Here is a 12,635-nt window from a genome sequence, read left to right as displayed (position 1 = left end):
AGACGTGCTTTTTCGGTAAGACTCAAAGCTGGAACCACAAATCACAAGCCAGTCACAGGGTAATTACGCCCTCGGGGGCTTTTATTGCATTGGCGTTCCAACCCGGAACAGGCGAACGCAGATTTGGTCATCTGCGTCTCTCCGCTGGGCCGCTGCCGCTCCATCCCTAAGGAGAGGCAGGGAAGGAGACGCACCTTCACGGTCAGAGATTCTACTTCTCGATTCCCCTCTCCGGACCGCGAACTAGCCTACCCGAAAGATCCAGCAACTTCGAAGTGACTTCCTGACGCTAGGGCAGGCTCCGGCAAACACAAGGGATTTCGAACCCGGAGCCCACCTCTAGCCTGAGGACGGGGTAAGAGCTCTCTATTTGTACAACTGGATCTGTTAGGGGCTGGCCCTGTGTCAGACACAGTTCTGGGGTAGATCTGAGTTAATCGGGTTGGATACAGTCCTTGAACCGATGGGGCTCACGGTCTAAATAGGTTCGAAACACCATTTTAACAGAGAGGTTAAGTGACTCGCCCAAAATCACGCAGCAGGCACCCGGCAGAGCCGCGATTAGAACCCAGGCCCGGGCTCCTTCCCCTCGGCCAGTCAAGCTGCACCTCGTTCCTCTGTATGTGCCGGACTTTCCGGGCACAGAGCAGGACGACGGGGCCCGGACGTGCTTTCCCCCCCGGAACCATCCGTAAAGACGCAGCCGCCAGTCTAGTCGCCAACCGAGGCCGCCCAGCGCGCCCAGGAAGGTCTCTAGATGAGAATTCGGCCGAAAGGGAGGGCTGACTTACTTGAACGACTCCCCCAAAGAGCAGGGCTGAGAGAGCCCACCCCGCCGACCTCATTAAACAAGGCCATAAAAACCCAAAGACACACGGTGCCTAGCACGACGACCTCGACCCCGCTGGCTTCCGATGCTAAGGGTGAGAGTCCTCGGACGGCTGCAAACCGTACTTTCTCTGGAGGATGTCGGCCGTCTGGGTCAGGGCACTGTGGAGGGAAGCGGAAGATGGTAAGGTCTTCCCCCGGGCGTGGACAGAAATTGCAGCCCCCGGATTCTGACCGCCAATCACGCCAGCCGAGCCAACACAGCACGATCCCCACCTGGCCACGGGGGCTGGGAAATGTGGCCTGTGGAAATGGCTACTGGTATGATGGTTTCGGTTAAGTGCTCACTATCGGTCAAACGCCGTTCTGAGCGCCGGGGTAGATACGGGTTAATCGGGTCGGACGCAGTCCCCGTCCCCCGTCCCCCGAGGGGCTCAGGCTCTTAACCCCATTTCACTGGTGAGGTGACTGAGGGCCGGAGACGTGAAGGGGCTTGCCCGAGGCCACACGGAAGACAAGCGGTGGAGCCGGGATTAGAACCCAAGTCCTTCTGACTCCCAGGCCCGGGCTCTATCCCTTAAGCCACCCAGGTTCACCGGCTGGAAGGAGGCGGAGCTGCCTCCAGGCTGCTTTCTGGCATCCCCAGCCCCCAGCTCTGATTTCCAGGATCAACAGGATGACCCACACCTCACCACCGCCGGGTGGGGCGGCGGGGAACGATGATGGTATTTGTTAAGCACTTACTATGTGCCACGCACCGGGGAATAATAATAATAATAATAATAATAATAATAATAATGTTGGTATTTGTTAAGCGCTTACTATGTGCAGAGCACTGTTCTAAGCGCTGGGGTAGACACAAGGGAATCAGGTGGTCCCACGTGGGGCTCACAGGCTTCATCCCCATTTTACAGATGAGGGAACTGAGGCACAGAGAAGTGAAGTGACTTGCCCACAGTCACACGGCTGACAAGTGGCAGAGCCGGGAGAAACGGAGCTAGAAGCCGACAGCGAGACAGACGTGAAAATAAATTATGGGTAAGTGCTATGAGGCGGAAGGTGGGGTGGGTATCAAGTGCTCAGAGGGTAGAGATCCAAACGCATAAACGAGCTTAGTACGGTGCTCTGCACATAGTAAGCGCTCAATAAATACTACTGGATGAATGAATGAAAAAGCGATGGTTTACGAGGTCTCCCAAAAATAAAATCTCAAGCTCTATAGGGAAGAGCTTCCTTGCAGCGAGAGGAAACCGTGGTGCCATCGAGGCGACCGTGTTGCAGTGATGCGCGTGGCCCCGCCTGGCCCTCCGCACCCTCCCGCCAGGCTGGGGGGTCGGGGAGAGGTAGGGCGGGTGACTTCCTGAACTTCTAGATGCCCTGCCGGGCTCCCCCGGTGAGTCGGCGGCCCGGCCGCCCACCTACCAGCCTGGCCGGATGACGCTGAACTTGCCGGGGACGGACAGGTCCACCACGGTCGAGCCCAGGCGACATTCGGGGCTCTGGACATCTCCGATCGGCCCCCCGTCGACGATCAAGGATAACTGAGGCCACAGGTCCCGGAACTCCTGAGAGATAAGATGAAACGGAACGTGTGTCTCTCCTCGACCCCATCGGTCGACCGCTGGGGCCACCGCCTGGGTAGAACACCGCGCTAGATGCTCGGAGATGAGACGAGAGTCCATGGATGGTATTTCTTAAGCCCCTGGGAGACTGCCGAAGAACCAATAGAAACGCTCTCTATCCTCAAGGAGGTTATAACCCAGCAGGACCCACAGACCCCAAAATAAATGCCAGATAAGGAATTTAAACACAAACGTTAACAAAACAGCAGCCTTAGGCATCTGAGCCTTCAAAGAGATCACAATCAAGATCGAACACAAGTGATATTTCTTAGGTTAACTGAGAGCGCGGAGGTGGTTGGGGGGGCCCTTACCTTGACGGTCAGCGAGCTGGCTTGCGAGCTGACGTTGGCACTGGTGAGGGCCAGGGGTCCCGAGAACTTCTGGACCAGCTGCCGCATGAAGGCGTGGCGGGGGATCCGGATGCCCACCAGCTGCGAGCCGGAGGAGAGAGGGTCAGCGGGGAGGCCTGGACGAAAATCGACCCTCCGTCGGCCCCCGTCGGGCGCGGCGCCCCGCGCCGAGTGCTCGGAAGGCTACGAAAGGGCTAGAAAACGCGATCCCTGCCCTCGAGGGGCTTTCATTCTAGCGGGGCAGACGAGATGCTTAAAATCTCGTTACAGATGGGGGGGGGGGGGGGAGTGATCGAGCATATGCCGCAAGAACCCAAGTGGGAATTTAAGGTGGAGCGGAAGGGCTGAAGTGGCAGTAGGCAGAGGAGACGTGAGGGTGGGGAGGATGGTGGTCTGCCAGATTTGAAGGGGGAACCGGTGAGCAGGCCGACTTACTCTCCCCAGCGCTCAGTACCGTGCCCCGCACACAGTAAGCGCTCGAGAAGTACGACGGGATGAACGAAAGCGGGCCACGACAGCCCGGGGTGCGGAAGGGCCGGAAAGGGGCGCGCGTCAACGACTCACGGGAGTGAAAGGGTTGAGATCGCCGTTGAGCTCGTGGGATCGCTCCATCACCAGCGTCACCGGGCCGGGCAGCAGGTCCCGCAGCAGCTCCCGGGGAACCCTCACTAGGCAGTACCTGTTCGGCAAGGCAGCGGCGGGCTGGGCACGGAGCCCCGGCTGGGCTCGCCCTCCCGGAGGCCACGAGGTCAAGCGGGTTCCGCCCTCCGCCCCCCCCCCCGCCAGCCGCTCAAAGACGGTCGTCGGCTCCAAAGCCCTCCGGGCGATGAATGCTGAGCATCCGAGGGCAAGATGCCTCACGGGGGAATGACGGTGGGGCCCGGCTACTCCGCAGCCCACCCTCCTCGTCCCCGGAAGGCCCCCAACAGGAGACGCCCCACCCGGTGGGAAGGGGAGGGTGCCGATCCCGGCTCTGCCACTTGTCTGCTTCGTGACCTTGGGCAAATCACTTCGCTGGGCACCAGTTACCTCACCGGGCAAATGGGGATTAAATCCTCCTCCCTCTTATTTAGGAGTAGGGGCCCCATGCGGGAAAGAGAATGTGTCAGGCTTGACCGTCTTCTACCTAACCCGGTGTTAAGTACAGCATTTGGCATATGCTATGCGCTTAACAAGGACCATTTTAAAAAAAGGGAGGGGGAGGGAAAGCAGGATCTCTTCTTGTTAAAGATAACCGAGCTGTGCTGAGCGCTCACTAGGCAGCAAGAACCGCGCTAAGCACCGAGATAACAGTCAAGTCGGATACAGTCCCCATTCCGCGTGGGTCTCACAACCTAAAAGGGTGGGCGTTCGATCCCCATTTTGCAGACGAGAAAGGCGAGGCGAGGAGTCGAGTGACTTGCCCAACTGTGATCCAGCAGGCAAGTGGCAGGGCTGGGGTCAGATCCCAGGTGTGCCGGCTCCCAGCCGGTGCCCAGTCCCCTCGGACCCCGCTGTCCGAGGGGGGCGGAGGGGGGAGGCGGCGTCCCGGAGCCGGTCCTGACCTGTAGACGTCGGCCACGCTTCCGAGACAGAGGGCGAGGGGCTTGTCCCCGCTGCGTCCCTTGATGCGGTACACGTCCCTGAGCGCGGCCGAACTGAGCGCGGAGCAGGCCAGTCCGTACAGCGTGTCCGTGGGCACGGCGATCACGCCCCCCGCCCGCAGGGCCGACACCGCCAGGCCCAGCGCTTCCCGCCAGCCTGCGGGAGAGACCCCGGGGGGGCCCGGGGGCAGTGATGAGGGACCCTCTCCCCCTCCCCGCCATACGCACGCCCCTCTCCCCATCACCCACCAGCGCGCCCCTCTCCCCCTCCCCTCCATACTTCACTCTTCTGCCCGGATTATCTTTCTACAGAGACGTTCTGGGCAGATCAGCCCCCCCAGAGTCAGCGCTTAACAAATACCAAAGTTATTATCATTAGTATGCGCTCAATAAATACGACTGAATGAACATAGGCAGTGCTTAACAGATTCCAACATTATCAGTAGTAAGCGCTCAATAGATACGATCGAACACAGCAAGCGCTCGACAAATACCTACATTATTAGTAGTAGCAAGCGCTCAATAAATACGACTGAATGAATCAATGAACACAGTCAGCACTTTGCAAACACCAACGTTATTATCGTTAATAAGCGCTCAATAAATACGACCGAATGAATGAATGAACATAGCCAGCGCCTAACAGATACCAACATTATTAGTAGTAGTAAGTGCTCAATAAATACGATCGAACACAGAAAGCACTTAACAAAAACCAACCTTATCATTAGTAAGCGCTCAATAAGTACGACTGAACAGTCGGCGCTTAACAAATATCAACATTATCATCATTAGTAAGCGCTCAAGAAATATGACTGAATGAACATAGTCAGCGCTTAAATGCCAACATTACCATCATTAGTAAGCGCTCAATAAATACGACTGAATGAATGAAAATAGCGCTAACAAATACCAACATTAGTAAGCGCTCAATAAATACGATTGAGTGAATGAATGAACATAGTCAGCGCTTAACAAATACCAACATTATTAGTAGTAGCAAGCGCTCAATAAACACGACTGAATGACTGAACATAGCGCTTAAAGTGGCTCTGTGGCAAGAGCCCGGGCCGGGGAGTGAGAGGTCATGTGTTTGAATCCCTGCTCTGCCACTTGTCGGCTGTGTGTCTGTGGGCAAGTCACTTCACTTCTCTGTGCCTCAGTCATCTCATCTGTGAAACAGGGATGAAGCCTGTGAGCCCCTCGTGGGACAAGCTGATGACCCTGGATCTCCCCCAGCGCTCAGAACAGTGCTCTGCACCTAGTAAGCGCTTGAATAGCAACATTACTGTCATTATTGTTAAAATGGGGATTGAGACGGTGAGCCTCACGTGGGGCAACCTGATGACCCTGTGTCTCTCCCAGCGCTTAGAACAGTGCTCTGCACCTAGTAAGCGCTTAACAAATACCCACTTCACTTCTCTGGGCCTCGGTGCCCTCATCTGTAAAATGGGGATGAAGCCTGTTAGCCCCACGTGGGACCACCTGATGACCCTGTATCTCCCCCAGCGCTCAGAACAGTGCTCTGCACCTAGTCAGCGTTTAACCAATACCAACTTCACTTCTCTGGGCCTCAGTGCTCTCCTCTGTCAAATGGGGATGAAGACTGGGAGCCTCCAGGGGGACCATACTAATATAGGTATTTGTTAAGCGCTTATTAGGTGCAGAGCACTGTTCTAAACGCTGGGGGAGACCCAGGGGAATCAGGTGGTCCCACGTGGGGCTCGCAGTCTTCATCCCCATTTTCCAGTTGAGGTCACTGAGGCCCAGAGAAGTGACTTGCCCAGTCACCCAGCTGCCAAGGGGCAGAGCCGGGAATCGAACCCATGACCTCTGACTCCCGAGCCCGGCCTCTTTCCACTGAGCCACGCTGCTTCCACCTAATAAGCGTTTAACAAACACCAACAAGCACCATTAAAAAAAGGCGGGGGGAGAGGGGGGCGCGCCGCTGGGGGGTTGAATGAATGAATGATGGGGGTGGGTGAATGAATGAAGGAAGGAAACGCGCGCACGCACGAACGTCGGTCCCCCGCGAGGGGGCGCGCGCGCTCCCTCGCCCCCTCCTCGGGCGCGCGCGCTCTCCCTCTCCTCGGGCGCGCGCCTCCCCGGGCCCGTCCCGACCTCGACGGCCCCGGCCGGGGTCCGCTGCGGGCAGAAGCAGCAGACGCGGCGAGGGGGGCGTCGCGACGGCGGGGAGGGCGGTCGCGACAGCGGGGACGACGCTCGTGACAGAGGCGGAGGCGGAGGCGGCGGAGGAGCCCGGGCCGGGCCGCGGCGGCGAGGGCGCCATGGCCGCCGGAAGTGACGCCACGCCGCCGCCGCCCCGCCCCCCTCGCCCTTAAAGGGCCCGCGCCGCCTGCAGCACTCCACGTGAGCGCCAGGGGGCGGCGGTGAGGGCGGCGGCATAAAAGGGATGGAGGGGGCGGGCAGGGGGCGCCGCCGGAAGATGGAGCCCACCCAGGAATCCCAAAGGTCGCCGGGGGTGGGGGGAGAGAAAGGGATGGGGGGCTGCTGCTGGGGGGGGGCAGCTCGGGACTGACCCTCTTTCTTTGCTCCTGCAGTGCCCCAGATGCTGCCAGCACCGTCTCTGCCAGTGCTGCTCAGGTGGGTGCCTTAGGACAGGAGGGAGGACTGTGTTCGTTGAATTGTCTATTGAGCACTTACTGTGTGCAGAGCACTGTACTGAGCGCTTGGAATGGACCGTTCAACCACAGGTAGACGACCCCCGCCCGATAAGGGGCTCCCGGTCCAAAAGGGAGACGGCGGAAGAAGTCTCTTGGGGGTCCGGAGGAGTGACTAGGCCAAGGTCACCCAACAGGCAAGCGGCGGGGCCGGGATTAGAACTCCGGACCCCGCGAAGACCCTCCGTTCCCGAAGGATTGGGTTTCCCCTGTGGCGAAACTCAATGAGGCCTCGTCTCCCCCTTCCCCAGCCCACCTTGGCCGCAGAGCGTCTGAAGGCCCTTGAGCAGAGGCAGCAACACCTCCTGGAGATCATTGCCACCTGTGAGAAGATGCTGCAAGACCTGAAGAGCCTGCTGCACGACGAGGACTCTTCCCCGGTCAGTGGCCCCGGCCACCATTTGAGAGAGCCGGAGGGGGTGGGGAAGAAGAGTCAAGAGAATCCAACCTTCCACTCCGCCCTCAAGATCGTGGACTGCCCGTCCGTATAACCTCTCCTCTCTCCCCCCTTTAGTCTTCCGACGGGTCAACCAGAAGCCTCTCACCTGAGCAAGAGGCGGCTGCTCCGCTCGGCCCCGCCGACGGGAACGACCTTCCACCCGGGGCTGGTGCTGCGAAGCCCTGAGGAATGATCTCCGGATGCAGGCCGCTGTCCCCGGAACCTCATCCGGAGTCTACGCCTCTTCCCCCGACCCCCCCCCCCCCCCCCCCAGTAGGCTGTCCCAATCCTCTGGTGGACCCGAGTGTTGAAAATAAATGGCAAACCTTATACTGTGGCTTTTGTGGGTCTCATTAATAGGTCAGGCCTTAGAATCCACTTCAGCCTGGCAGCTGTACCGGCCTGTTAAGAGGAGGTCGGACCCCAACCTTCCCTGTTTGGAGGGGTGGTACTCGTTGAAAGCCTGGGCTGGAGCCCTGGAAAGACTGGTCGTCCCCTCCTTTAGTGGGAGAGGGAGAAGGGTCTGTCCCCTAGGGTTGGTGGAAAAGTCAAAGGAGGATGAGGAATGAGTTTAGAGTGGGCTGGAGACAGGCTGCTGCTGAGGAAAAAGACCACTGACACCAGCAGATTTAAATAAGCATTTAATTAGGATTCCATTAGTATTAATATTGCTTCTTCAATTAAAAAAAGTTAAATTTCCACTTAGCGGATCTTAAAGTACAATATTAACTTTATACAAAATGAGCAGTTAAGCAAACACCATTGTTTCACATTCTTCAAAAATACAAATTCATATTTACTTTTTTGGATTTGGAGGTTTCTTCCTTTGGAAGTACTGAACCTGTAACTAACATTTTTTTTTCACATCGCTCAGTGGAAGTCAGTTGTTACCGTGTCTCATATTTAAATAAGTTCCTTCAGTAGAGACTCTCGATCCTAGGAAAAGCATGTTCTGTCTGGAAAAATCACTGCCACGATGGCCCAGCTGTGGGTGTGCATGCACTGAGGGGGAAGGGAAGGAAGGGGGGCGGGCCAAATAGAGCTGAGGCAATTCCCCCTTCCTGCCCGCGGAAGCAGGTGCCGGGGGGGAGATGCTTTAGAATCTGCCTTTGCTTGGAAAGAGCAGAGCAATGACCCAATGCAGGAAACTGCAATTACCTTCTCATTCCTCTCCCCTTAGCTCAAAATGCTACAAAAATGGATGTGGGGTGAGAGCTGCAGCTCTAAGCAGACACCGGGACCCCAGAATTCCAGGGATCCCACTGACTTGAAGCCTTGGACTCTGAGCCAGTTGGGGCGAGGCCAGGATGTCAAAAAACCATCAAAAACCCCACCACACATCCCCTTGCGTTTGCTAAGAAAGTTTCTGGTAAGAAAAGAGTAGAAACTGCGTTCAGGTGAGAGCGGCTGCTGCATAATCAACCAAATCTGGGTCTGGCTGGCACACCCTCAGATAGGACGGCAGATGCCGTTTACACCTCAGGAACACAAGCTCTGACTCTGTAAGGGATGGTATAGATACCCAGTTTAACTTGCATTTCTTTCAGTGCAAACAAGAAAATTCCACTCCAGAATGGGTGAGACGAGATGGCGGAGTTAAGGGTGGGCTGGCCCCCAGTCGGCGTGATGACCCGTTACTGACAGACTCGAATGGGCTGGGGAGATGGAGCTTAAACACACGCACACACACAAAACCAATCGGAAATACGTAGCATTCCCTTTTTTTCTAACTCAAAGAATAAGGAAGGGCCAATTCCCCGTTACAAGTTAACACGGTCAGTGAAGAGTTCCACTGTGCCTGTAGCCTTTGAAAATGGATTGGGTTTTTTTTCCCCCATTCCTCTGATTGGGGAAAATGCGAGTTGGAGTCCAAATTCCACTTTGACTCGACCACCCGGAGGTGGGATTTTAAATCGAGCCCTCCCTTCCCCCACCCCGAGGAAGGACGCAGCTATATCCCGCCCAGGTGGGGACGGGTCCGCTTCTCCGCTATACGTTTCCGATCGGTGATGTGGGAAGAGCGTGGCAGACGGTCACACGATACCGCTGCAGTTGCCAAAAGAGAGATTATCACTGGTTCTGACGCTCCAGTGCAATCTTTAGAACAAGACCCTGGATGGGAGCGGAGAGGGGAGTTTTAAAAAGCGTCACGGATCGGCCCTCCTAAAGGTGATCGGTTCCTCCGCTTTAGGCTTCGCCAGTAAAGGTCAGGGGTGGGGAGGAAGAAGGATGCACCGCAGCTGGGAAACGGAACGGGGCGGTTCCTCCTCCCCCTGGAAACCAGGCGAGGGGAAAGAGGCGGACGGGCGGCTCTTGAGAAAGTTTGAGAGCCGCTCCTCCCAGGGAGGCGACAGGAGGAGGATTTGCATAGATTGGTCGGGTGCTAAGGATGCATAAATCGTGTGTATCATCGCCAAGACCGGGCAGTGTACTCTGGGACCGAGCGAGGGTCAACAGCAGGGCCGCGGGGACCCCGACGCTAACGAGCTACAAGTATTGCACCAAGGTAAGTGCTTTTCTTTTCACACCTTGAAGGGCTTTTTTTACTCAGAGCAAAAAATAAAACTTTGTGGAAAGTATATACAAAAGAAATTGCAGCAATCGGGTTAACGATAAAATAACCTAAAGTGCTTTTTTATTTTATTTTTAATAAATGATGCTCTGCACCCATCTCTCCGAACGCATTCAGCACTGAACGAGATCTCGCCTAGATGGACTCCCTAACTGGGCCCTTGCTAGTCTCCCCCAAGCCTGGAAAGGTGTTGGAGGGGGGAGAGGGAGCTGGGTGCTCCCCGCCCCAGCCACGCCCGGGAGGATTCTGCTCCTCCGGCCAGGGCTGGGGCTCATGTACCGTGAACACCTTCTGGAGGGGTGTCATGGGAGGCCTGGGTGGGGCCCTTCTGGTCGCCCCCGCCCCCCACCTCGCCGCCGAAGGCAGCAGGATAAGATGGGCGCAAAGTCAAGGGGAGCAGGGTGGACCGTGTCCCCCCCCGCGCCCCTTCTGGCCCGCAGAAGCTCTCTTCCCACCTCACCACGGGTTCGGGACGGAGCCGAAGGGAGGGATCCCAGGCCGGCTTGGGAGGGGAGGGGAGCGAGGAGAGATCCTCCCCGGGGCCCCCAGCTCTCTCCCCTGCTCTTCTGTGGCTGAACTGTACATTCCAAGCGCTTAGTACAGTGCCCCGCACACGGTAAGCGCTCAAGACGATCGAATGGACGAAATGAATACTCTTGCAAACCAAATAATCCCCTACTCTTGCAAACCAAATAAATATCCACCAAAGGGCATCTCAGTCCTAACTGGCCCGCTGCCCTTTTCCCCTGCCACCGATAAGCCAGGGCTGGTTGAGGTTGCTATTGACAAGTAGCAGCTGGGGCCTGCAGCTCCAACTCCGGGCGAGCTCCCTTCCTACCAGGAATGTCTGAGAGGCTGACCGCCCGTCTCCGGCAAGCCGGGGGAGAAACTCGGGTCTGACCTTCAGACTCCCGGTCCCTGGAAACTGGAAGCCTCATCAACCCCCTTGAGAGCTGGGGTCACCTTTTTTTTTGGCGGGGGGCGGGCATCTCTTGGGAAACCCTGGCAGTTGGGGCACCCCCGCTGGGCTCCTTAACCAGACGGGGGTACTGGCCTCTGCTCCGTGCCCCCTACCTCCTGCCACCCCGGGCAGATGGGGAGGCCCACTGAAAAGGGGCTCCGGCTAAGGCAGTGTGCCTTCAGAGGGGGCCAGTTTTCAATAGGCCTCCTTGTTTCGCCACCTGATTCCGAGACGCCATTCCCTGGAAGGCCTCAACATGGAGAGAGGGAATGAGTGGGGGGTGGGGGGGAAACGGAAGGATAAACACATCCCGACGGGGTTCAGAGGCCCAGAGCGCCGGCCCTCCGGGTGGCTCTGGGCCCCCCCAGCCGTCTCCTCTCAGCCAGGGGATGAGCGGCGGGCACGGAAAGGGCATCGGTCGCCCGGGGGACAACACCGAGTCCCCTGTGGCCTTTGGGGCGCTCGGGGACCCGGAGGCCACCCCGCTCTGCCTCAGCTCGAATACGGCCCCTAGAGCACTGGGGGAGTCCTCTGGGAGCACTATGGGCCTTGGCCATCTGCTAATTCAAATCCAGCCTCTCCCGCCTCTCCGCGGCCTCCTCGGGCCAGTCTCTAGCGGGCACCGGGCGCAGGGCCGGAAAGGCAAACGGTCAGCTGCCTCGGCGGCCGGAAGGCCCTTGGGGGTGGGGCCGAGGGCCCCGGCTACCCCAGGCCCGGGGCTCCTCCCACCAATAGCCGCCGAAGAGATGGCGCCAGGAGGCCCGACCCACGCCCTAGAATCCGGTTAGCCGGCGGGCTCGCCCGCCGGCCCGGTCTGCGACCGGCGCCTTGAACGGAGCTGGAAAAGAGGCCTCCTCCAGACGAAGAGCCGGCGAGATTCTCAAAACGATCTGGGGATAAGTAATGGAACCACAGAATGTTTCCAATGAGACGACTTATTGCAATGTTACAGGCTTTTTGGCGGAAGGGTTTTTTTTTTTGTTTGTTTGTTTTACCCTGAGTAGCTTAGATCGTTTTCACGTCCGATTCACACCCCGCGGCGCCCACCCGGCCCACGGGCCCCGCGGGAGGGGCCGGGGGAGAAGGGGTCCGCAGAGCGGACTGCGGGGAGAGGCTCCCGCGGGGCCGGTCGGAAACAAAACTCGCGCCACCTGAACCCTGAAAACCTCGGAGTCCCGGCACCATCCCGAAAGCGTCCTCTACCACCGAGGCGCCCCGCGCGGAGCTGAGCCCGCCCGGCCTCGGGGGCCCGGGCGGAACCAACAGAAGCCTCGCCACGTCTTCCCCGTCGGTCTGCCCCGCTCTCCGTGACACGACCCAGACGGCAGCGGGCTCGGCCCGGCCGGCCTCCCTGACACACGCCACCAACGGCAAAGCCAGCTTCCTCCGATCCTGCTCAGCTTTCCTAAGCCCGGCCGGCCCTCTCCGCCACGGCCGTTTCCCTCTCTAGGAACGCCGGGTCCGTACTTTAACGGGGGGCTCACCTCAGAGCCGGAGCGCCCCGGGGAGGGGACACGCCAGCCCCGCCAAAGAGCGGCCACGGGGCTCCGTCGGCCCGGGGAGACCGATGAGCAATCCGAGTGATGGAAACCACACCCC

At 58.3% G+C, this 12,635-nt stretch overlaps 1 protein-coding gene across 1 annotated transcript; it reads right to left on the bottom strand.

The window, feature by feature from the left end:
- Nucleotides 1-52: 52 nt before the first annotated feature.
- Nucleotides 53-6,688, bottom strand: YRDC (yrdC N6-threonylcarbamoyltransferase domain containing). Its single transcript, XM_029080742.1, has 6 exons — nt 6,505-6,688; nt 4,345-4,540; nt 3,365-3,479; nt 2,762-2,881; nt 2,251-2,393; nt 53-990 (listed from the first exon to the last, which is right to left on the bottom strand). The coding sequence occupies exons 1-6, from the start codon at nt 6,671-6,673 to the stop codon at nt 918-920; spliced, it is 816 nt and encodes a 271-aa protein (XP_028936575.1). The 5' UTR covers nt 6,674-6,688; the 3' UTR covers nt 53-917.
- Between the last annotated feature and the right edge of the window lie 5,947 nt (nt 6,689-12,635).

Source organism: Ornithorhynchus anatinus, chromosome 16 (genome assembly GCF_004115215.2).
Source record: "Ornithorhynchus anatinus isolate Pmale09 chromosome 16, mOrnAna1.pri.v4, whole genome shotgun sequence".
NCBI lineage: Eukaryota > Metazoa > Chordata > Mammalia > Monotremata > Ornithorhynchidae > Ornithorhynchus > Ornithorhynchus anatinus.
The sequence above is the reverse complement of the archived record's forward strand: the minus strand, read 5'-3'. Positions and strand labels throughout refer to the sequence as shown.

Bases quoted from the DNA above. Each gene is read 5' to 3' on its own strand.
- YRDC (XM_029080742.1), bottom strand. From the start codon at position 6,673: ATGGCGCCCTCGCCGCCGCGGCCCGGCCCGGGCTCCTCCGCCGCCTCC. The intron at 2,882-3,364 runs GTGAGTCGTTGA...TCCGGCTCGCAG, and splicing joins ATCTCAACCCTTTCACTCCC to CTGGTGGGCATCCGGATCCC. The intron at 2,394-2,761 runs GTAAGGGCCCCC...CTTATCTCTCAG, and splicing joins CCAGCTCGCTGACCGTCAAG to GAGTTCCGGGACCTGTGGCC.